At 43.3% G+C, this 26,876-nt stretch overlaps 1 protein-coding gene across 4 annotated transcripts in view; it reads right to left on the bottom strand.

The window, feature by feature from the left end:
• Positions 1 to 26,876, bottom strand: part of LOC139389872 (homeobox protein cut-like 2) — a 123,873-nt gene that overhangs the window by 61,442 nt on the left and 35,555 nt on the right. For all 4 annotated transcript variants that reach the window (XM_071136870.1, XM_071136871.1, XM_071136872.1 and 1 more), the window contains exons 2-3: positions 7,288 to 7,398; positions 6,358 to 6,405 (exon numbers count right to left, since the gene is read on the bottom strand). In XM_071136870.1, the coding sequence (XP_070992971.1) occupies positions 6,358 to 6,405; positions 7,288 to 7,398 (159 nt within the window). The remainder of the gene's footprint in view (positions 1 to 6,357; positions 6,406 to 7,287; positions 7,399 to 26,876) is intronic.

Raw genomic sequence — 26,876 nt, 5'->3', positions numbered from 1 at the left:
CACAGTATCGTTACTCAGGCGTGGCGTCTCCGGGGTCAGAGGTTTGTGCTGTCAGGACTATAGAAATTAAACCCAGCACTGCAGAGCAGAATGTGCTGAAACTCATCAATTCCACATGGCTAGAGAGGAAAGTAGCTATTTATAACATCAGCCCCTTCTCTCTCTATACCTGGTGTGAATCCTTATATCTAAACACGCTGCAATAATGATGAATATCACCAACTGGGATGCGCAGACACGGCATCTGTCAGTATAGGAAAACAAACACGCCATCATATCACAACCGCATCCTCAAGCACAACCCTGAGAGGTGTAATGAGACTAACACTGGGAGGTGTAATGAGACTAACACTGAGAGGTGTAATGAGACTAACACTGAGAGGTGTAATGAGACTAACACTGGAAGGTGTAATGAGACTAACACTGAGAGGTGTAATGAGACTAACACTGGGAGGTGTAATGAGACTAACACTGGGAGGTGTAATGAGACTAACACTGAGAGGTATAATGAGACTAACACTGGGAGGTGTAATGAGACTAACACTGGGAGGTGTAATGAGACTAACACTGAGAGGTGTAATGAGACTAACACTGAGAGGTGTAATGAGACTAACACTGGGAGGTGTAATGAGACTAACACTGAGAGGTGTAATGAGACTAACACTGAGAGGTGTAATGAGACTAACACTGAGAGGTGTAATGAGACTAACACTGGGAGGTGTAATGAGACTAACACTGGGAGGTGTAATGAGACTAACACTGAGAGGTGTAATGAGACTAACACTGAGAGGTGTAATGAGACTAACACTGGGAGGTATAATGAGACTAACACTGAGAGGTGTAATGAGACTAACACTGAGAGGTGTAATGAGACTAACACTGAGAGGTGTAATGAGACTAACACTGAGAGGTGTAATGAGACTAACACTGGGAGGTGTAATGAGACTAACACTGAGAGGTGTAATGAGACTAACACTGGGAGGCTGATGGAGGAGGAGGGATTCAAACACAACTGAATCAAATCATCAGTCAAGAAAGAAGAAGATAAGTCAGAGAGTCATATCTAAAACTCTGTGCTTTGGGTCTTCTTCTGTGGCATGTCCCACACGACTCCCTTGGTCTCTGTGTATGGACTTTTGAATTAGCAGAGCTGCAGCACTAATTATTACCAGTGTCAAAGGAAGCAGAAGAAAGAGATGACTGCTTCCACAGAACAGACTGCATGGGCCGAGGGACATTATATTCTAACCCAGTAATTCATGCTTGGAAAAATAAATGAGATTCGACTGAACCTCTTAACCAATACGTGTTTTCTTACTCTACTGGCTACTGTAACTATATTAATGACAGTAATTCAAATGCAGAGAAAATAACTCCACAAGGCAGAAGCATGACAAGTACAATACAGTATGTTCTTAATGGGAGCACTACTATCAGGTGAGTGGAGGGCTGTGTGTGGAGCGCCACTGGAGATGAGAGGTGGGAGGTCATGTTAAATATGAGCTCCTATTGGTGCTTCGAGCCACACCCTCTCTCCACTAGACATGGGCGGAGGGTGTCTCTGGTTTACATGGCTCCTGCAGCCCATTATATTCCCAACAATCGGCCGGAGGTGCGATGTGTGCTGTTCATACCTAATGGCCTGGAGTTCCTGTATGGACCTAGGCTGGCTGGCTGGCTGCTCAATGAGCCTGAGACAGACAGACAGCAGAGGTAGGTGGAGACCGCATTAGAACCGCCTCATGAGCCCAGTACGAGCTCTTGGTGAAAATGGACATGGTAGGGTGTGACAGATCCAGCCAGACAGGGGAGTTGGAATGGGTCACATCCAGAGATATCTCAGCTACCGTACCTCATTGTATTGTTCTGGAGATTAGATCGTGTTGTTGAATTTTGTGAAGGGTGGGGGGTGGGGGGGGGGGGGGGGGGGGTTATCGCTACCACATTGTGTTATACTGGACAGAGTCACACTTTCAACACCGTGCCAACCTCACCGTTAAAGACACCTACCATGAGATGAGGACTCTACTAACCAACCCAACCCCACCGACCCATCCGATCATCTGACCATCCGATCAGCCTATCTGCACCTTATATCCAGACAATTTCGTTCATGACGAAGATCGGTCTTCATTGAGCTGTTTAAGCGGGAGCATCGCTGCTGCATTTCACAAACGGCGCAGTCCCTCATCTATGAAAGTGCCATAGAGCCCCTCAGACAATTAGGCAGGGAAAAGCTTTACGACCGTTAGCCGCAGCGCCGCGTGGCTCTCGCCACCGGCAGCACAGCCAGGAGCGCTGGCTCGGGCAGAAAGGTAATTATAGAGCCTCTCGTAATGACATGGAGGAAGCTTGCGTCATAACACGCACAGATTTTTTTTTATCACAGCGCCATAATTAATTATCATCCTTTACTCTTTGATTCATTCCACTAGTCATAACATATTTATACATTCAAGACGAATGATCATTTCCTTCAGGAATTCATCAAAAAGAGGAAGGACTGGTCTCCTCTCGATGGATGATCAAAGAGTGTGTGTCTGAGTCTCTACCTGGCTAGCGGCAGTGCTGCCCGCTCTGCTCTATATGGGTTCAGATTCTGGGTTCAGGCTCTGGGTTCAGGCTCTGGGTTCAGGTTCTGGGTTCAGGTTCTGGGTTCAGGCTCTGGGTTCAGGTTCTGGGTTCAGGCTCTGGGTTCAGGTTCTGGGTTCAGGTTCTGGGTTCAGGCTCTGGGTTCAGGCTCTGGGTTCAGGCTCTGGGTTCAGGGTTTATGTGCAGGTCTGCAACAGGAGGCTGATAGACCGGTGTCTCTGCAGACGTCTGAAGTACCTATATGCCTTGATTGGAAAGGCATTGAAATTCACATTCATAACATGCTCATTAATGGAGCTTGGATGAAAACACATGTGTAACATGATAAGCAGATATGAATTCCTAGATTCCTAATAGAGATGGCTTTATGAACGGCTGTCATTTCTTCATCTCTTACCAGTAAAACCCTTGATGTCGGTGTAGCACCTACCCTGGTAATCAAGTTGCCAATATACACCTGTACAGAATTCTACCAATATATCTGCTATTGACTTGAAGAGATTTAGGATTATCTCCTCTCTGTAAGAGCACTACATTGCATAGCCTACTCCTTACTCCTAGAGAATGATCAACATTTACTCCACATATCATCACCACAACCTCAGGGTAAGAGATGGCACAGTTAGAAAACAGGTGTCGCCCATCCAACCCTCAGTCGGCATTGCGTTAATAGCTGTTTGATGTTTTGACGTCTAGTCAGCTCGATTGTACCTTTCTGGCTGATAATGAGGGCCAATAATGATTCCTGAGCTTGAGGGGTTAATGGTATGTAACCGGCAGAGAAGCTAATTACACGTTACAAACTATTTATCAGATTCTCCATCTGCGCAACGCAAGCACCACAACTCTCATTGTGCACGCTAAATTACTCCTCGGATTATTGTAAAGCAAGTTTCCTTAATTAGGGTCCCGGGCTGCTGTTTTCTTACTCTGAGTAGGTTACCAAACGACATCAAGAGAAGAGGGGAAGATTTGATGACTGGTTAATTTGGGCCTGACATCCCCAACAATTCAAAGCCAGTATCTACAGTGTCTTGTATCTACAGTATCTAGCTGTATGAAGAAGAACACAGCCTCACAGGAATCCACAGGCAACAGATTCCAGAATTCCATCACAGTTTTTTGTTGAGAAGGTGAGTCTTATGGGGGATTTACACTCTAAAATGAGAGCGAGGTGTAAATTGCATCTTGGATCCCATGTAGGCTTGGTGGAGACTGCAATACCGTATCGTCAGATGGCAAGGGAATGTTGTGTGAAAGTTGTGTGAACGGTACATGGCGCTAAACGAGGCTCAGGCCCAGTCCAACAGGCCTCTCTCTCCTGCGATCGGTTATTTGAGAAATAACTCATATCCCCCAGCCCCAAAGGTGTGCCGGAGACCATGGAGACACGTACCATCTCATCTGTCTCTGCAGTAAATTTTATTAAAATTACCTTCATTATAAGACAGTGTTCATTATAAAACCAAAAACGCTGGTCTCCCAGGGCCCAGTGGATTAATAAGGACAGCGGTGTATTTTAAGCCGTAAACTCAGCTCCTCACTGTCCTTAATCTCCTTCCCACTTCACAAGGCCAAATTAACACCTCTCCCAAGCTCTGACGGGACCTCATTAGCAAACTTCCAGGGAAAGAAAGAAAAGAGGAACGAAGGAGAAGAAGGAGGGAAGCGACCAATGACAGCCACCAGCTCTGGGATTAACCCTTTCTGGTGCTTCAGCTCTGTGAAAACTAGGTCGCCGTGTTTCTAATCAGTCGCCTGGTTAACGATAATTAGAAGACGAGATCGGACGAGGGATGAGAGAGAAAGTAGGAGGGGTACATTGAAATGAAACAGAAAAGAAATAGAGCCTGTCATGTCGCAAACACTTCAAAGGGAGAAACTTCTCTTTTAAAAGTGGCATGATGAGGGTCCAAATACCAAGAGGGACTCCTCTGGGCCACAGCCCCGGGCGAGGAGGGGGGAGCAGATCTCTCAAATATAGACACACACACACACACACACACACACACACACACACACACACACACACACACACACACACACACACACACACACACACACACACACACACACACACACACACACACACACACACACACACACACACACACACACACACACGCGTGTGACTCATACACCACCTGTTCGGTGCAGCTGTAGAGGAGCTTTAGTGTATCCCAAAACACACAGCCAAACAAGCTCCTGCAATTACAAGTCCTATTTACTGTGCTTCTCACATGAAGCAGCAGGTATAACTCCCACAGCTTTACTCTCAGGCCTGGCAGATTACTGGTGGGTAAAGTTCACAAGCCTCCACAAGCTGTTTGACATTAAGCAGGAAGGTCAAAGTGTATCAGAAAACACCAGGGGTTTCATTTATGATGATGCATACTTTTTCTGGCAAAAAAATGTCCCTTCTGAAAATAGCTGAGAATGACTGTATATACAGTAGGTAGCTAGTACAATTTACTTTCAAATCTGCACTTTGATGGGAGTTATCCAAAGTAGAAGTGCAGACCTTTCGGTGTTTCTGCATTCAAAATTAGTGCCCCCACATCATAGCATTTCTACCAAACATACTTTCAATAATCTGTCCGTGTAATTTATAAAGGTGATTTAGCTCTGTCTGAGTTCCACATCGTTCTAAAGGTTCTTTAGCCATTTGTGCCAGTGAGGTAGCCAAACCTTCCCGCTTAGGTTTGGCTACCTGGCTTATGACGTGTTCATATGCACTATCTGGGGGGGCAAGGGAGCTTTGGGGACCCAAACCCTAAAACTGTATTATACAATGGGAAGAATGTCCTTTTAAAAAGTCACTAGAGTTGACCCGTTTCATAGTCGTTCTACAAAATAACTACTGCTACAAACACTTCCAGTGGAAGCATTGATACCTTTCTTCCTTCAAAACAGAGGCCTCCTTAATTATCAGCTACCTACTTTATTTACTTACCAAACATCTTTGCTCCCAGTTGTCAAACATCAATAGTGCTCAAATGAATCCCCTAGGTTCATGTTAGCACAATAAAGATACATCAGGGCACTTTAGATACAGTATTTTGATGTCTCTGCCTTTGCAGTCACAGTCATTTAATTGACATTGGCACCAACCTCACATATCAGCAATGACTTCAGACAAAACAGATGGTCATTTTGGCATAGATAATTACAAACCACTTAAAAAAACACGTAGACTATGATCACACACGAGAACCAGAAAATCCATGCAGAGTGTTATCATATTTTGTGATTCAGCTTTCAGGTTAGTTGAGGAGAGAGAGGTAGACTGGAAACATTATTTGCGGTATCACTTCAATATGCCTCTGCTTTGTGGACCATAACGTAGCTCACAAATGTGATTTATGACCTTGGTTTAATGGCTAGAGCAGAGCCTTGGTAGGTATCAGATGACTTTTTCAATATGGCCACGTCAGAGAGGGCACTGAGAATGCACAATCCAAAAACAGGAAATGAGGGCTTGTCTCAGGGAAGAGAATATGAGTAGCCAGATATCTGATCATCTAATGGCAGAGAGAGAGCTACTCCACTTTGACAGAGAAGATACCAGTCAATAAAGATCAGATGAAGTGTAACATGAAAACGGGCTCCTTACACATGAATTCCTTACCCCGGACCCACCCTATCATCCATCCAAGGCCACAGTTTCATGTGCTGAGTTTTTTGTGTCAGGATGTAGTGGTCAAGTTTCTCTAAATCACGTCAAAGCCCCACTGGCAAAACATGGACAAGGAGAAGTAGACTCACCTGAGCTTGGAAACTCTTGAGGACAGGAGCCACCATCTCCCGGACTTCCTGAATACAGACAAACAGAACAAACGCTTACCATTTTTGAGACATTTGAAGCCAATTGCCCTGGTGAGGACCGGGAAAGACTTCTACTGCACTTTGTATTGTAATTGGTCTCAATAGCATTGAACATGCTTATACTTGTTATGGGCCATTTTAACGAACAACTGCCAAATGTCTAATGGACAACTGTCAAATGTCAAATGCTGTTTGATCCCAGATGTATTTTACTTTAGCACAAATTCCAGCAGAAGAAGCAACATCTCTGGTTTGGGCTGAAGTGTGAGGGAGGGAGGAAGATGAGGAAGGGGGGGGGGGGGGGGGGTGTTATAAATTGGGAAAAGCTGAGGAGTTTGAGTGAGAGTCTGTAAGTGGGGATTTCCAGCTTGTATAAGCTCCAGCCGCTCCCTTCCTCCTGGCTCTCAGTCAGCCCCCGGTAAGGGGATTGGTCTGCCTGTGGTGACAGCCTGATCCTGCCTTCTGCACCTGTACTATACTGACAAGATTACAGCACACTCTCACACAGGGATAGGGGCTCTGTAGTCTGACTGGGAGATCCCAGGAACCCTGACCTTAAACAACACCTAGCTATAGGCCACAGGGTCTCAATTAAACCTTAACAGACCTGGAGAAGGGGGGTGGGGTAATGACTGACTTGTCCCATTGTGCGCCAATGATATACACTAAAGCAGATTTGAAAAATAAATACAAAATTACAGGCACATATTGTAGGTAAGCGGGGCTCAAACACTGCCAGAGACTGAGAAAGTCAGTCTGCCTAGTGGAGCGGAGACAAGCTGAATGACACGCAGAACTCATGGCAGGGTTGGGAGAAGGCACGGGGTTGGAGGGTGAAAGGGGCAGGGGGGGGGGGGAGGGGGCACTCACCTCCGGAACATTTCTCCTGAACTCCCGGCTCAGCTCCACCAGGTGCTTGTGGGAGTGCTCGCTCTCTTCCTGTCGCCCCGCCAGCTCAGACGCTATTGAGTTTAGCTCCCTCTATAAACACAGACAAAGAGAGAGAGTTAGAAAAAAGAGAGGCAGAGAGAGACAGCACTTAGAGAGGCTGCCAACAGTCATACAGTGCAGCTTAAAGTTGACATAAATAAAAATACACTGCTGAATATTAACAATGTAATCCTTCATGATCTTATAGCGGTAATACTTACTGCAAGCCCTGGCCCATAAATAATTAAGCCAAAATAAATCCAATGCCTACAGTAGCTGAAAGCCTTTTAGATAATCAGTATTTGAAATAATCAATACGCTTGCAACAACCATGGAACTCCAGTGAGAGAGAGTGGAGAGAGAGAGAGAGAGAGAGTGACGAGAGAGAGAGAGAGAGAGAGAGAGAGAGAGAGAGAGAGAGTGTGACGAGAGAGAGAGAGAGAGTGACAAGAGAGAGAGAGAGAGAGAGTGGAGAAAGAGAGAGAGAGAGAGAGTGTGGAGAAAGAGAGAGGAGAGAAAAAGGAAAAACAAGGCAGAGTCACGTGGGAAGGACCCAATATCCTGACAAATACCCTTATAAACAAATACAGAGCTTCCTGGAGAAACGAGGAGCTGATTTCAAGCCCAGACAAGATTCAAACACAAAGCACTGTCCGTTCTTTCTGCCACAATAAACACAGATAACAGTGAAGCCTCTTCCTTATTCAAATCTCTCTTCCACTGCCTTCCTACATCTTTACATTGATGTCAGGTAGGGCTGGGAGGGTCATGGAAGTTTAGACGGCAGTTAAAGCCAGCCATAATAACCATTTGAATAGCACTTTGGATTTGAAATTATAATGACTATGGAGGTTAAAGTGCAGACTGTCAGCTTTAATTTGAGGGTATTTTCATCCTTATCGGGTGAACTGTTTCGAAATTACAGCACTTTTTGTACATAGTCCACCCATTTTAGGGGACCAAAAATATTGGGACAGATTCACTTACACTACATACAAGTATGTGGACACCTCTTCAAATGAGTGGATTTGGCTATTTCAGCCACACCCATTGCTGACATATGTATAAAATAGAGCACACATGCAATCTCCATAGACAAACATTGGCAGTAGAATGGCCCGTACTGAAGAGCTTAGTGACTTTCAATGTGGCACTGTCATTGGATGCCACCTTTCCAACAAGTCAGTTCGTCAAATTTCTGCCCTGCTAAATTTCTGCCCTGTTCAACTGTAAGTGCTGGTATTGTGAAGTGGAAACATCTAGGAGCAACAATGGCTCTGCCGCAAAGTGGTCCGCAAGCTCACAGAACTGGTCCGCCGAATGCTGAAACGGTTGTCCTCAACCGAGTTACAAACTGCGTCTGGAAGCAACATCAGCATGTAATGGGAGCTTCATGTAATGGGTTTCCATGGCCGAGCAGCCGCACACAAGCCTAACATCACCATGCACAATGCCAAGCCTCGGCTGGAGTGGTGTAAAGTTTGTCGTAATTGGACTCGGGAGCAGTGGAAACGCATTCTCTGGAGTGATGAATCATGCTTCACCTTCTGGCAGTCCAGGGGAAGTTTGGGGAAGGCCCTTTCCTGTTTCTACCATGACAAATCCCTTGTGCACATAGCAAGGTCCATACAGAAATGGTTTGTTGAGATCGGTGTGGAAGAACTTGACTGGCCTGCACAGAGCCCTGACCTCAACCTCATCGAAAACCATACTTTGGGATATATTGGAACGCCAACATCGAGCTATGGCTAATTGCCCAACATCAGGCCCGACCTCACTAATGCTCTTGTGTGGAAGCAAGTCCCCGCAGCAATGTTCCAACATCTAGTGGAAAGCCTTCCCAGGAGGGTGGAGGCTGTTATAGCAGCAAAGGGGGGGACCAACTCCATATTAATGTCCATGATTTTGGAATGAGATGTTTAACTTTTGGCCATGTAGTGTATACAGTATGTGTATTAAAGTAGTCAGTTTAGTATTTTGTCTCATATTCCTAGCACGGCATGATTACATCAAGTCTGTGATTCCACAAACTTGTTGGATGCATTTGCTGTTTGTTTTGGTGGTGTTTCAGAAAATGTAGCGCCCAATTGAAATGAATGGTAAATAATGTATTGTGTCATTTTGGAGTAGATTGTATTGTAAATAAGAATAGAATATGTTTCTAAACACCGTGGATGCAACCACGATTACGGATAGACCAACATGAATCGTGAACAATGACACAACTATCATACCCCGCTAATCTCTCACCATTACAATAACAGGGGAGGTTAGCATATTTTTGGGGTATGCCAAAACAACAACAAAATTGTCATGGCCTCTCAGCTGACATTACAAGAAAACAATTTGAAATCAAATCGTATTTGTCACATGCGCCGAATACAACAGGTGTAGTACGCACAGTGAAATGCTGAATACAACAGGTGTAGTACGCACAGTGAAATGCCGAATACAACAGGTGTAGTACGCACAGTGAAATGCCGAATACAACAGGTGTAGTACGCACAGTGAAATGCTGAATACAACAGGTGTAGCACGCACAGTGAAATGCTGAATACAACAGGTGTAGTACGCACAGTGAAATGCTGAATACAACAGGTGTAGTACGCACAGTGAAATGCTGAATACAACAGGTGTAGCACGCACAGTGAAATGCTGAATACAACAGGTGTAGTACGCACAGTGAAATGCTGAATACAACAGGTGTAGCACGCACAGTGAAATGCTGAATACAACAGGTGTAGTACGCACAGTGAAATGCTGAATACAACAGGTGTAGCACGCACAGTGAAATGCTGAATACAACAGGTGTAGTACGCACAGTGAAATGCTGAATACAACAGGTGTAGTACGCACAGTGAAATGCTGAATACAACAGGTGTAGCACGCACAGTGAAATGCTGAATACAACAGGTGTAGTACGCACAGTGAAATGCTGAATACAACAGGTGTAGTACGCACAGTGAAATGCTGAATACAAGCCCTTAACCAACAATGCCGTTAAGAAAAAAAGTTGAAGAATCTACTAAAATAATCTGGGAGAAAAAAAAAAAAGAAAAAAAATAATTAAGGAGCAACAATAAAATAACAGTAGTGAGGCTATATACAGGGAGTACTGGTACAGAGTCAATGTGCGGGCACCGGTTAGTCGAGGTAATTGAGGTAATATGTACATGTAGGTAGAGGTAAGGTGACTATGCATAGATAATAAACAGAGAGTAGCAGCAGTGTAGAAAGGGGGGGGGGGACAATGCAAATAGTCTAGGTAGTCCTTTGATGAACTGTTCAGGAGTCTTATGGCTTGGGGGGTAGAAGCTGTTAAGAAGCCTTTTGGACCTAGACTTGGCGCTCCGGTACCGCTTGCCATGCAGTAGCAGAGAGAACAGTCTATGACATGGGTGGCTGGAGTCTTTGACAATTTTTAGGGCCTTCCTCTGACACCGCCTGGTATAGAGGTACCTGACGGCAGGAAGCTTGGCCCCAGTGATGTTCTGGGCCGTACACACTACCCTCTGTAGTACCCTGCGGTCAGAGGCCGAGCAGTTGCCATACCAGGCAGTGACGCAACCAGTCAGGATGTTCTCGGTGGTGCAGCTGTAGAACGTTTTCAGGATTTGAGGATCCATGCCAAATCTTTTCAGTCTCCTGAGGGGGAATAGGCTTTGTTGTGCCCTCTTCACAACTGTCTTAGTGTGTTTGGACCATGATAGTTTGTTGTTGATGTGTACACCAAGGAACTTGAAGCTCTCAATCTGCTCCACTACAGCCCCGTCAATGAGAATGGAGGCGTGCTCGGTTCTCCTTTTTCTGTAGTCCACAATTATCTCCTTTGTCTTAATCACATTGAGTTAGAGATTGTTATCCTGGCACCACACGACCAGGTCTCTGACCTCCTCCTTATAGGCTGTCTCATTGTTGTCGATGATCAGGCCTACCACTATTGTGTTGTCTGCAAACTTAATGATGGTGTTGGAGTCATGCTTGGCCATTCAGTCATGGGTGAACAGGGAGTACAGGAGGGGACTGAGCACGCACCCCTGAGGGGCCCCTGTGTTGAGGATCAGCGTGGCAGATGTGTTGTTGCCTACCCTTACCACCTGGGGGCGGTCCATCAGCTAGTCCAGGATCCAGTTGCAGAGGGAGGTGTTTAGTCCCAGGAACCTTAGCTTAGTGATGAGCTTTGAGGGCACTATGGTGTTGAACGCTGAATTGTATTCAATGAATAACATTCTCACATAGGTGTTCCTTTTGTCCAGGTGTGAAAGGGCAGTGTGGAGTGCAACAGAGATGGCATCATCTGTGGATCTGTTGGAGCGGTATGTAAACGCCTGGTTATGAGTGGTTATTTTATTTTCATGACAGTCTTCATCCATAACCGTCGGTGCAAATATTGTCACTAAAATGTTCCCCATTAGCAGGTAGCCTAACGGTTCAGAGCATTGGCCCAGTAGCCGAAAGGTTGCTGGTTCAAATCCCAGAGCCGGAAACGCGGAAAAAATCTGCCGTTCTGCCCTTGAGCAATGCAGTTAACCCCAAACAATAACTGCTCTCTGGACACAGTTGATTAAGGCAGCCTCTAATTCAGAGGGGTTGGGTTAAATGCAGAAGACACATTTCGGTTGAATGCATTCAGTTGGGCAACTGACCGGGTATCCCCTTTCCCTAGTGTAACAAATCATGCCTTAATAACAATTCATATTGTTTGAATATATGATATCAAATAGATCCTTCGATACAGTACTTGCATGTTGTTAGAACTAAAACTCCACCCTATCAACATCCAAAGCGATTTATACTAGCCTCACCATACCACATGCCATCCACAAATTCAACTGATCAATCATCCAATTTCCAGCTCCAAAAGAAAACACATCTCAAATCTTCCTTGAGTACAAGTCTCCACTGAGGCAAACAACGTTTGTCCCTCTTCAATCCCATCTCTGTTCCTCTCCTCTTGGACTGGTTTTATTTGATGAAGGTATTCCCTTGTAACTGCTGGCATACAATATAAAACTGGAGTGGGGGATTCAATTACCACAGTGAATTTATATATGCTGGAAAATTCAATTGACTGTGTTTTAATTAATCTCCAGTCTTACTTAAAGGCAATTTAATAAATTATCACGAGCCAAAAAAGAGAGCGAAAACCTAGGGATAAAACTCCAGTTCCATATTTGAAACATTTAACTTATTCTACTTATTCCCAGTGAAGGCATTTTAACCCTTCAATTTGATCACATCTTGATGTAATTAGATTCCTGTATTGGTCCTTGAAAAGAGGCCATCTTTCTCTCTCCAAAACCAGGGACAGAATGCTCCCATTGACGAGTCTTATTTGATATCCCTTGGTGACAATTATGCCTTTGTTCAAAACAGTCCTTTGCCTCAGGACTTTCTCCAAGAGCCCATCCCTTTCTAACGTAACTACAGGGCCTTCAGAAAGTAGTCATACCCCTTGACGTATTCCACATTTTGTTGTGTTACAAGCTGAATACAAAATGAATTAAATACATTTTTTCTCATCCATCAACACACTAAGTGACTAAGTGAAAACATGTTTTTAGAAACGTTTGTAAATTTATTGAAAATTAAATACAATAATATTTAATTTACAGTACATGCAGTAAGTATTCAACCCCCTGAGTCAATACATGTTAGAATCACCTTTGGCAGCGATTACAGCTGAGAGTCTTTCCGGGTAAGTCTCCAAGATCTTAGCACACCTGGATTTCACAATATTTGCACATTATTATTTGTAAAATTCATTAAGCTCTGTCAAGTTGGTTGTTGATCATTACCAGGCAATATTTATATTTGGCCTTGTGTTTTAGGTCATTGTCCTGCTGAAAGGTGAATTTGTATCCCAGTTTCTGTTGGGAAGCAGGCTGAACCAGGTTTTCCTCTAGGATTTTGCCTGTGCTTAGCTATATTCAGTTTATTTTTATCCTAAAAAAACTCCCTAGTCCTTGCCAATGACAAGCATACCCATAACAGGATGCAGCCACCACCATGCTTCAAAATATGGAGAGTGGTACTCAGTGATGTGTTGTGTTGTGTTGGATTTGTCCCAAACATAACACATTGTATTTAGGACATAAAGTTAATTTCTATGCCACATTTTTTGCAGTTTTACTTTAGTGACTTATTGCAAACAGAATGCATGTTTTGGAATATTTTTATTCTGTACAGACTTCCTTCTTTTCACTACAATATTCAGGTTATTTTTGTGGAGTAACTACAATGTTGTTGATCCATCCTCAGTTTTCTCCTATCACAGCCATTCAACTCCGTAACTGTTTTAAAGTCACCATTGGCCTCATTTTGAAATCCCTGATTGGTTTCCTTCCTCTCCGACAACTGAGTTAGGAAGGACACATGTATCTTTGTCGTAACTGGATGTATTGATACACCATCCAAAGTGTAATTAATAACTTCACCATGCTCAAATGGATATTCAATGTCTGTTTTTGTATTTTTACCCATCTACCAATAGGTGCCCTTCTTTGCGAAGCATTAGAAAACCTCCCTGATCTTTGTGGTTGAATCTGTTTGAAATTCACTGCTCAACTTAGGGACCTTACAGATTATTGTATATGTGGGGTACAGAGATGAGGTAGTCATTAAAAAATCATGTTAAACATTATTATTGCACAAAGAGTGAGTCCATGCAAATTATTATGAAACTTGTTAAGCAAATGGTTACTCCTGAACTTATTTAGGCTTGCCATATCAAAGGGGTTGAATACTTATTGACTCAAGATATTTCAGCTTTTCATTTTTTAAATACATTTTTTAATAATTCTAAGAACATAATTCCACTTCGACATGGGGTATTGTGTGTAAGCCAGTGACACAAAATATCAATTTAATCCAATTTAAGTGCAGCCTGTAATGCAACAAAATGTGGAAAAAGTCAAGGGGTGTGAATACTTTTAAGAGGCAGATTGGAGATTGGGAATCCTGATGTTTACGGCAAAACCAAGCATTGTATGTTTGTAAGGAACATATTCCTATTTGTTTCCCTACTGCCTGCACTCCTACAAACTAGTCACTGTTCGTCAGTCAGCCCTTCTACCACATCTAGAATTGGATTTGTCTGAGATTTGGGACTTGGCTGTGAGGAGTGGGCTAACCTCCAACAGATTCAAGCAGCTCTAGACCACCAGCTAATTTGGCTGAGAGAGAATCCTGGTAGAAGTGGCTTTGTGTGGATTATAGTGCTGATTCTGAATTGCCCAGTGCTTGCTTCATTGACAAAGAGGCTGTAAAGTAAAGCAAATCATATTGATGCCTCATTCAGTCAAGTTGACAACAATTTCTGGTCCTGCTTCACATGAACAGTCCAACAACATATGTATAGTATTTACATGGTAGTTATGTGGGTAATTTGTAAGTAGAGTGTATAGTACAGTGTTTGCAGTATGCTCAAAGTCCTCTCCATGTTAATTCATTGCAAAAGTGGAAGCATCAGTCTACAGTGTTGGACAAGGAATGTAACATTTCTAAAAACGTGTATCAAATGGCATCACAGCAGAGCATTGCTTTTGATTGCATCCTACATATGCCAGTGAGGGAACAGACTTCCGTTTCCATTCAGTTGTAAGTGACTTCACCAATGAGAACAGTGAATACTCCCATGGGAGTAAAACAACAATAGCTAGATCCCTGGCCTTTCTGAAAAGGCTGGGCAACAGCACATCAAATAAAACCTGGTGTCTGTCCACTTTCTTGAAGGGAACTGAAGCAGAACATTTTGTGTGCCTGTTTGGTTTTCTTGAAGAGACGGATGATGGAGCAACTATAAAACATAGTGTACTTCAAGTCTCTTCAAGATTTTCACCGCACTAATCAAATCTGATCCATTCCAACTTGAGCTTTGGGCAACTTTGAGATCTCTGATAAGATTCACTTATCCATCTCCATGATGATAAGCTTATATCTGCATGGAGAATCCAAAACAACAACAACACACACAAATCTAGAGGTCCTATACTCCTGATTGCCTACATTGAAAATAGGGGGAGTAAGCAAGTTCCATTCCCTAGGCAAAGAAGAATTTCCCAGTAATCGTTTGACAGGTTTTAAAAAAGGCGATCGGGACCGAATTTTCAGTATGTGGCAGTCGGGTCAATACCGAGCTCCTGTCATTAAGCCTCTGCCAGTCAAACATCCAGCCGTAATTGATGAGTTTCCTCTGGGGAGGGCGGAGCTGTCGCTGGGGTGGGGAGGTGTAGGGAGGGGGGAGGGGGGGGGGGGGGTAAGGGGGATGCTGAGCAGGCCGGTCCTGAGGGAGGGAGTGATGGGGAGGCCCAGGCTGGGCCCTGCTGAGAACAGCGTCTGTGGAGGAGCCATCACATGTCTTGACAGACAGCCAGTCACACAGCATTGAGCAGGTCAGGTATTTATGCATATGTGTGTTGTGTTGCAGAGTGGTCTCATTGGACCCAACGGAGGGAGAGGAAAAACAAGACAAGAAAAATGTTGGGTAATGGTGATAACAAAGCAGTGGAGAGATGATCTCAGGAATATAATGCGTTTGGTACTAGAATATATTGACAATGCTATGAAACAAATCCCTATTGGACCATTGCCAGCATTGATGTTAGCCATTAGAAATAGTATGAATATTTATTAAAGCTTGTTAGTCCATCAATCCCACTCCAAATCATTTACATCCACTGACGTTAGTCTATAAACACATTCAATACACAAAATACATACAACAACAGTAACGACAGTAAAAAGGTGAAGCTACTATATTGTAGAACAGCAGTCTACATTTGACATTGATTCATTAAAGCTACTCCTCTTGATTACTTACGTCTGTGGTTTGTACACAGTTTTTTGGACCTTCCACAAAGACAAAACATGGTGGACGATTTTGACAACTGGTAAAAAAAAATGACTAAGATATTGCAATATAAGTTAGACTGAGTCACAATCACTATATTGCGTAGTGGGCTGGGACAGCACAAATTAAATAGGAAAAGAATCGGGCAGGGAGGAAAGAGGGGAAAATGCAAATGGAGATATTCTTTTTCTTTTTGTATCCCATCTAATTGCAATCATAGGCAGATGTCTGAAAGTGTGACAGTATCAGCAGAATTGCTGCTGAGAGCACAGAATCTTTGTCTAAAAATAATCAGACATTCTGTGTGCTGCTGTTTGTTATAATGGTAATCGATGCTGGAGGCTTTGAATTCCATCAATTTATAGATCCACTCTGTTCTGCCTGGTGACTTTACTACATCACAACCCCCACTGCATACGCACACCAAGAGAGAATCAAGCACACACATACACTGCATGCAAGCTCACACACAAAAGAGCACACACACAAACACAGACACATGCACACAGTGGCAGCACAGGGGCCAGTGTGTGATTCAGATGAGTGTAGTTTCCTTTCATACATTCCTTATCACCTCCTATTCTCTGTAAGACACCAGAGTCCGTAGCCGTCTCAGATTAGCCCTGCATCTCAGACGCCACATTTGAGAGGGGGATCGATCAATAAATAAAATCACCACAATCAATGGCCCCGATCACTGCAGTCTAGTCTGGTCTCAACGTTATTACTGGCACCCCCCAGCCGCTGAGGGGCGGAGAAAAAAGAAAAACAAGGCTGGGTAGGGAGAGGGGGTTCAGGGCAGGCAGAGCCACGCCTGGCTGGCTTCTGTCCATATGAAAGATGGAAGATGATCCCTTATCTGGCTTCTCTCCCTGGGCTGACCCGACCGACCGACTGACCGACAGGCAAGCAGCTTCTTGTGGATGGTTGGTCCAGACTTGCAGACATAGAGGGAGCCGGAAGGGAGGGGCTGTTGACTGACCTCTGTGACCTGGCCCTGGGAACTTCAACCTCCCCCAAACACACTCTGACAGGGTAGGCATGGGGGGCCTGGGGGGGGGGGGGGGGGGGGGGGGGGGCAGCTATCACCTGGCTGCTTCCTCCCTGCATCTGTCTCTCTCTCTACATCTCTAGACCACTGTCTACTATAGTACCTCTCTGTTCACTCAGCTTGGCAGGAGCTGCTCTCCTTTCCACTAATCCACTCTCCACTGTGTTCAGACCATAAGCTAGTGATTGGTACCAGAGTGTCCAGTGTGTTCAGACCATAAGCTAGTGATTGGTACCAGAGTGTACAGTGTGTTCAGACCAATCACCACTGCGACCTGTACGCTCTCGTTGTCTGGCCCTCACTTCATAATCACCGCAAATCCCACTGGCACCAGGTCATCTACAAGTCTTTACTAGGTAAAGCCCCGCCTTATCTCAGCTCACTGGTCACCATAGCAGCACCCACCTGTAGCACGCGCTCCAGCAGGTGTATCTCACTGGTCACCACCAAAGCCGATTCCTCTTTTGGCCGCCTTTCCTTCCAGTTCTCTGCTGCCAATGACTGGTACGAACTGCAAAAATCACTGAAGCTGGAGACTCATATTTCCCTCACTAGCTTTAAGCACCAGCTGTCATAGCAGCTCACATATCATTGCATCTGTACATAGCCAATCTGTAAATAGCCCATCCAACTACCTCATCCCCATACTGTATTTATTTATTTATCTTGCTCCTTTGCACCCCAGTATCTCTACTTGCACATTCATCTTCTGCACATCAATCACTCCAGTGTTTAATTGGTATATTGTAATTACTTCGCCACCATGGCCTATTTATTGCCTTACCTCCCTTATCTTACCTCATTTGCACACACTGTATATATACTTTTTCTACGGTATTATTGACTGTATGTTTGTTTATTCCATGTGTAACTCTGTGTTGTTGTATATGTCGAACTGCTTTGCTTTATCTTGGCCAGGTCGCAGTTGTAAAATGAGAACTTGTACTCAACTAGCCTACCTGGTTAAATAAAGGTGAATTCAAATATAAATAAAAACAAGGTAGTGATTGATACCAGTGTCCACTGTGCAGCTAGTAGTACAGTACATACAAATTAGAAATTGGTGGTGCTGTACAGTTTGTGTAGGCTCAACTCTGAAAATCTCATTTTATTTTGACACCTTTCTAAACCTTGGACTATTAAACCTGATAAATCATCCACAATAATTAATCCCCAGTCAGTCAGGCTGTCTTCAAACAGCATGCCAAATCTTACAAAGGGGATGAGAGGCGCGTGAGCGTTACAGCCATCAGCAAAAGGTGTGACTGGTGTTGTCAGACATTATTAGTCGTACCCAGCTTCATTTAGGGACTTTTAGCGCCTGATGCACCAAAGCACATCGGCCAGTCAACGGTTCTCTCTCATTTTAAACACATGCGCAAGCATGCACACACAACCACTGATAACACAGGAAAACACATGACCAATATGGTCTTCTTAATACAAACAGCCTAGCTAGGCTCAGCACCTTCAAAATTCAAACAAATAAAAACTACAGCCCTAATATAGCCCCTCCACTGAATCTAAATCATGGGGATGTATTTAAATGTCCTCCAATTACAACCTTCAAACAGCTATCTATGAATGGACATTCTAAATGAACGGCCAATTAGAAGAGCTTATTTATCATCATTAAGCCAGGCCATTGTTCTCGTCATCTCCAAGTCTGTGGTTACAATCAGAATGTCTTGTCATACTGTAATACATGGCCACTGACTGATTAGACGTTCCCTGGATTCATCAGCAAGCCGGGAAGTTGAAACCTGAGTGAAAAGATTATAATCTCAACAGGCCAGCAGGTAAAATAGTGACTGGATGTGAATGATAAAAGATTTGACTCACAATATCTAAGGATAAAAACGTTAAATAAATAAATAAATATATATATATACACACATACATATATATACACACACATACATATATATACACACACATACATATATATACACACACACAGTATATATAAATAATTAATGATGCTCTACAATGATTGTTTTCCTTTGAATGGACTGTGATGGACTGTTTCTTTGTCAGAAACCAACCACTCATTTCAGCGTGAGGAGAAGAGAACACTTGGTAAAGTTGTACAAATCGAGTCATCACCATCATCACCACGTTGACCCACTTTTCACCAAAAACGACTATAGAGGAGCAGTGCAACATAGACAACCTGCGATTGACATTTTCTTAAGACAGAATAAACAATCTGTTGGTTCTCAGGTGTGCTGATCTTCCTCTTGTTTTTGTTGTTTTCTTCCCCCTATTCCCTCCATTTTCCCTTGTCGATTGCGGGAAGATCAAAGCGCCGCCACCGGAAGAATCTGAATATTTCAGGTGAGGAGAGATGGCTGCATTTCACACCACCTGTGTAGCGCTATCGCTGAGAGACTAGTCCCTCCTCTCTCTCACACTCTGTTCCAGGGGCCCCTGGGGGTCCGGCGACATGAACCAGGCCACCTGTCTGAGAGAAAGAGGCTCCTTTATTCTCTCTCACCTCTCTCATATTCCCTCTCTCACCCCATCTCCCTCTCTCACCCCATCTCCCTCTCTCCCAGAAATAACTGTATTGAAATAGAACGGTGAGAGTGGGAATACAACCTGGGCTGACAACAAGCGGAGGAAAACTTAGAGTGCTGCTGTCAAACACTGCGAGACCCAGCAGACAAGTTATCATACTGTGAAATGCGAACAGCCATTTGTAATGACAATTTACACATGAATGGGATTTCTTTGTGAGATTTGCAATGGGGAAACTATTTATAGACTTGCGATAGCATAGTAGATTGCTTTGGTGAACACAGTAACTTTCATCATGTAGGCCTAAATGAAAATAACTTCCTGTATCAAAGAAAATAGTGGAAAAAGAGCCACCCAGTGCAGCTTACTCTTCAATACATACTGTACAGTACTGTACTGATCTCAGGGAGGGCAAAGTGTTTTTTTGTAAGATGCCGCACATCCCCAGAGCAGCCATTTCTGACTCACAGCAAATAAAAAACATCTCTGACGTCCAGACTAGTCTTAACAGTTTGTTTTAGCTGCTCTTCTTCAAGGGGTGTATGTGTGTACGTGTGTATGTCTGTGTGTCCATGTTTTTGTGCACGTGTGCGTGTGTATATACACTGAGTGTACAAAACATTAGGAGCACCGGCTCTTTCAATGACATAGACCTACCAGGTGAATCCAGGTGAAAGCTATGATCCCTTATTGATGTCACTTGTTAAATCCACTTCAATCAATGTATATGAAGGAGAGGAGACAGGTTAAAGAATGATGTTTAAGCCTTGAGATGTGGATTATGTACAGTATGTGTGTTATTCAAAGGCTGAATGGGCAAGACAAAAGATTTAAGTGCCTTTGAACTGGGTATGGTAGTAGGTGTCAGGCGCAGCGGTTTGAGTGTGTCAAGAACTGCAACGTTGCTGGCTTTTTCACACTCAACAGTTACCCATGTGTATCAAGAATGGTTCACCACCCAAAGGACATCCAGCCAACTTGACCCAACTGTTGGAAGCATTGGAGTCAAAATGGGCCAGCATCCTTGTGGAACACTTTAGTCACCTTATAGAGTCCATGCACAGACAAATTGAGGATGTTCTGAGGGCAAAAGGGGGTTCAAATCAATATCAGGAAGGAGTTCCTAATGTGTTGTCCACTCAGTGTATGTATGTACAGTGGGGGAAAAAGTATTTAGTCAGCCACCAATTGTGCAAGTTCTCCCACTTAAAAAGATGAGAGAGGCCTGTCATTTTCATCATAGGTACACTTCAACTATGACAGACAAAATGAGAAAGTGCCATTAAGGTGCCATTAATACAGGTAACGAGTGGAGGACAGAGGAGCCTCTTATAGAAGAAGTTACAGGTCTGTGAGAGCCAGAAATCTTGCTTGTTTGTAGGTGACCAAATACTTATTTTCCACCATAATTTGCAAATAAATTCATAAAAAATCCTACAATGTGATTTTCTGGATGTATTTTCTTCTCATTTTGTCTGTCATAGTTGAAGTGTACCTATGATGAAAATTACAAGCCTCTCTCATCTATTTAAGTGGGGGCAAAACAGTATTTAGTCAGCCACCAATTGTGCAAGTTCTCCCACTTAAAAAGATGAGAGAGGTTTCATCTGACCATATGACATTCTCCCAAACTTCTTCTGGATCATCCAAATGCTCTCTAGCAAACTTCAGAGGGGCCTGGACATGTACTGGCTTAAGCAGGGGGACACGTCTGGCACTGCAGGATTTGAGTCCCTGGCGGCGTAGTGTGTTACTGATGGTAGGCTTTGTTACTTTGGTCCCAGCTCTCTGCAGGTCATTCACTAGGTCCCCCCGTGTGGTTCTGGGATTTTTGCTCACCATTCTTGTGATCATTTTGACCCCACGGGGTGAGATCTTGCGTGGAGCCCCAGATCGAGGGAGATTATCAGTGGTCTTGTATGTCTTCCATTTCCTAATAATTGCTCCCACAGTTGATTTCTTCAAACCAAGCTGCTTACCTATTGCAGATTCAGTCTTCCCAGCCTGGTGCAGGTCTACAATTTTGTTTTTGGTGTCCTTTGACAGCTCTTTGGTCTTGGCCATAGTGGAGTTTGGAGTGTGACTGTTTGAGGTTGTGGACAGGTGTCTTTTATACTGATAACAAGTTCAAACAGGTGCCATTGATACAGGTAACGAGTGGAGGACATAGGAGCCTCTTAAAGAAAAAGTTACAGGTCTGTGAGAGCCAGAAATCTTGCTTGTTTGTAGGTGACCAAATACTTATTTTCCACCATAATTTGCAAATAAATTCATAAAAAATCCTACAATGTGATTTTCTGGATGTATTTTCTTCTCATTTTGTCTGTCATAGTTGAAGTGTACCTATGATGAAAATTACAGGCCTCTCTCATCTTTTTAAGTGGGAGAACTTGCACAATTGGTGGCTGACTAAATACTTTTTTTCCCCACTGTATCTATGTATGTATGTATGCATGCATGCATGCATGCATGTATGTATGTATGTATGCATGTGTGTGTATGCATGTGTATGTGTGTGTGTGTGTGTGTGTGTGTGTGTGTGTGTGTGTGTGTGTGTGTGTGTGTGTGTGTGTGTGTGTGTGTGTGTGTACTGTACTGTGTGTGTGTGTACTGTACTGTGTGTGTGTGTGTGTGCCGGGGGTTGTGGATTGGGTTCCACACAGCCAGTTCCCAGCCATGTCTCTCAAAAGGGCCGTAAAGTCTTTACAGCAAATTCTTTACATTCATCTGTGTCATAGCACTCGGCACACATTAGGCGTTTACACGGGAGAAAACACAATCTATTTGATGCTACACTGCCCACACGTCCAGAACCCTCCTCCCCACACTGGAGATTCACAGTGTTTAACTTCCATTTCATATTCTGAACAGGCAGACAGGCAAGTGGAGGGAATGGACTCCATCTTGCTGTAAATCAGCATTTAAACACCCAGCTAAATGTAATGTGGAGAGAGTCAACAAGAGAACACGTATTACCCCGCTGAAGATATTTGTTTTTATTTACTCTGGAATGTGCAATAGATTTTTTGTCTTCCCCTAACGATGTATGCAAATGGTGAACCGAAAAAGTCACACTTAATTATTTTCACACTTCACCCCCATCTGTCCCTCTCTATCTTTTTAATATCATCTGTGCTTATGTGAGCAAGTGCAGGTTAATCTAGGGAGCGGGTCAAAGGCAGCAAGCTCTTTGTAAATGTCAGCAGGGAGATCTGGGACGCTCTCATTACCACACTAAACCCACATGCCTGTCGGCTCCAAGATGGATGTATGACTTGGAGGTGTCTTTCCCCCACTCTTTACCGTCATCGCAGGGTCGCCCCTCCACCACAGAAAACCTTATTAATCAATCGATTTATCGCCATAAATCAGGCCGTAGCTTTGATTGTATCAGCAAGTCACACAATCAATCAATTAGTCCAGCTCTAGCAGACCAATTTGCCTAAAGAAAGATGAATGTCTCTCATCCATTTAACTGTCCGTTTACCCATCAAACACCGGGGCTGTTGACCCAACATGCGTCCTCTTATAGATTTTTACAGATTAAACTTGCCCTCTTCATTTGTGCTGAGGTATGTTATCTGTTCTTCTTTATGGCGAAGCCAAACATCATCATCATCATCATCACAGCAGAGGACAAAAATGCCCTCTTTTTCAAGAAGCAATTATTGTTATTACTGTAAATTGGACCAGTCAGTTAATAGTCAACAAGTAAATTAACCAGCAGCATCACTGTAGACATTGCTATTAGCCGTACCCAGCCTGAGTAAAAGAAATTGACCTTCACAATGTCTCAGACAAATCATGTATATCATCACATAATCCTGCCAAGGTTGAGATGAAAGCAGGAGGGAGGTGTTGAAGGTAAATGATAGACGAGTGAATTCGGAAGAAGATAAGTATAATAACATATTTGTTTCATATTTCATTCCAACTGTGAATTTCAATACACAATGTGACACAAACTGCCATGGTCCACTGGCTCCCATCTGCAACTGAGTGTCAGGACGTCTCCTAGGATACGCTGGAAACTTTAGGGACGACAAAACTGACAATAACAACTAGAGCACGACAGAGCGGGCTGCCTCTCCCAGCGCCACAGCAGGCTTCTCGGTGGAGTACGCCAGGCAGCCAGGCCGTAGAACCGTAGAGGAGAGGAAGGAACACCAACCCTGGTCCCTGGGGAGAACGTCTGTGGTGGGATTATATCATGACGAGGTCTGGTTCTGCTTCACACTCCCAGACCTTGATATCTGCCTCACTGTCTGCTGCCTGGAACACTGTGGGGGCTGGAGCACCAGAACACCTTGTCCCTGCAGATATATCTACAGGGTTTTAGAGTTCTGCCCAATCTCACCAAGCTCCACCATGTAATTAGAGATAAAGACACAGGGCCAGGGTACTGAACCCAAACTCTGCCAACTTCACACTACACTGCCCACCTATAGCCTCCCAAAGGACAACCGCCCATCCCAGCTCTACCATCTATAAGCCACCTGTGAATAACCACCCACAACCCTATTATGTATGACTAAGTACACATCCAGAAGCTTCCCATACACAACAGAAACATCCCAAAACACCATTACAAAATACTGTAGAACGGAGGACCACAACCAGGGTCGTGATGGCAGACAGAGAAGATGGCAAACTTCCCTGCAGACTTATTTATGAGGAGCTTTCCCTTTCTAAAATCCTCATCTCTACACTTCATTGGTATTTCCTTCATAGCATCTCCTCCCAAATCAGAACCTCTTCCAGGCAACTAGGAAGAACATTTGGAAAATAATGCATGGGAAGAAACCTGAACTATTTTCAAGCAACATAAAATTATACTAGCAAGAGATCCATTATTCATTTCAGATACATTTTTCATTTAGGAACAGGGTGGATATGAGCAATGATAAATGCATCGCCCAGGATGCAATTTGTATGTAAAATAACAGAAGATTAAAGAATATGTTTTAAGTGCAAATGTAGTTTGTTGCCATTTAAGGGGAAAATGCATTCCTGGAAAACAATATAAGACTTGAGCCTATGACATTGGCTCATAAAATCACTTAGCCTATTACTAGGTCCTTCACCAGTCCCTGTAATGGGTCACAATGACAGCACAATAAGTCTCTCAAATGATAAACGAGCAGACTAGAGTGGGTTTTCATTCATACAGTATTTTTGGCAGACCCTTTGGAAATGCAGGGTAAGAAAACTGAATAAAAAGACTAATTCAATACACACCCAACTAGGCAGCACATTTCTTGACACACACGTACATGCATTCACACAGACAAATGCGCAGAAGTGCACTCATGCACGCACGCACGCGCGCACCCACACACGCACCCACTTGTACACACACACACACTTGTACACACACACCCACTTGTACACACACACCCACTTGTACACACACACCCACTTGTACACACACACACACACACACACACACACACACACACACACACACACACACACACACACACACACACACACACACACACACACACACACACACACACACACACACAAACTTGCCTGCCAGGCATCTACATGTACCTCTCAGGACTGGCTCTCTCTTCATCAGCTTCACTCAGTGCACACTGTTTCAATTCACTGCTTCTCAAAGACACACAAAGAGCCTTTCCCTCCATTCAGAGCAAACCCACCAAACCAAAATTGGTTCTGTGAAAGTTCTCAGAACATTTGTTACGTTGTGGCAAATGTTCTCATAACACAAAAATTGTACAGTTGTGCGGATGATTCTACAATGTTTATTTTAGGGTGCAAAAACATTCACCTGATGTTGCAAGATCGTTCCTAGAACCCATTTCATCTGTTCTTTAAAAGTTTCCCAGAATCTTTCGTTGTGGGAACAGTCTGGTGGGAATAATGTGGGGACATCACAAAAGATATGTTCCCAAAACACGAAAACTGTCCAGTTGTGCGGATGATTCTACAATTTTTATTTTAGGGTGAAAAAAACATTCACCTGATGTTACAAGAATGTTCACAGAAACATTAAAACTGTCCGGTTGTGCTGAAATTCAGATAATGTTTGTATCAGGGTGCACAAAATATTCCTAAAATATTGCAAGAATGTTGACAGAACAGCCTTTCTGAGTTCTTTAAAAGCTTCCCGGAACATTTAATTAGGTTGTGGGAACAGTGTGGGTACAATACAAGAGGTAGGTTCCCAAAACACAGAATATGCTCAGTTGTGATGACATTCATACAATGTCTAAAACATTAAGTTGCACAAGATATTCCAATAATATTGTAAGAATGCTGACAGAACACCTGGTTTTAGTTCTTTAAAAGGTTCCCAGAACATTTAATTAAGTTATTGGAGTTGTTAGGGATGTTGTAAGAATATTCTTGTTTGCATTGCACAGAACAATCCCACAATGTTGCACATTGTCACACAATTTCCAAATAAGTCCGTTTTCATGACATTCATAGCATATGTGTTTTAGGTTTAACGTTTGAGGAAAGTGTTGTAGCTGATCTAGGATACATTGTGTTTTAATTTAATTCACAGGACATTTTAACAGCATTTGAATCATACACATACACCTACATACTTCACATCTCCATATGTGAGCTTTGAACCTGCAATGTTTGGTTCCCATGCCAGGTATTTTATCCTATGCACCACCAGGGAAGCTCGATGATGTCTTATTTTTTCAGTATATAACCATGGCAGTATGTTCTATTAGGCATTCCATGCTTCCTGGTAACTGGGTTATTCATCATCACTTCACCCATCCTGTTTATATGCTGCATATTTCTGCACCCACATTTACAATGTATCCAAGACTATGAGTGCTGATCTAGGATCAGTTTTGCTTTTCAGATCATGAAAAATTAGCCAGGGGGGACCATATCAAGTGTCTCAAAGTAGTTATTATATATTATTTTTTACAGTTAGTCTAAATTCTGCATTTCTGACTGGATTTATACATTTGGATGAAATAAAGGCATTTATTTTAGTAGATTATATCTGAGCATCCAGATATATTTTCATAAGAAAATGGTTAAAGAATGTGTGTATTTTATGATTTTCTTTCTTCATCATGTGTTGACGTTCTTATGAATTTTTAGTTTAGT

This window comes from Oncorhynchus clarkii, chromosome 30 (genome assembly GCF_045791955.1).
Source record: "Oncorhynchus clarkii lewisi isolate Uvic-CL-2024 chromosome 30, UVic_Ocla_1.0, whole genome shotgun sequence".
Taxonomy (NCBI): domain Eukaryota; kingdom Metazoa; phylum Chordata; class Actinopteri; order Salmoniformes; family Salmonidae; genus Oncorhynchus; species Oncorhynchus clarkii.
This window is presented reverse-complemented; position numbering and strand designations above follow the sequence as displayed.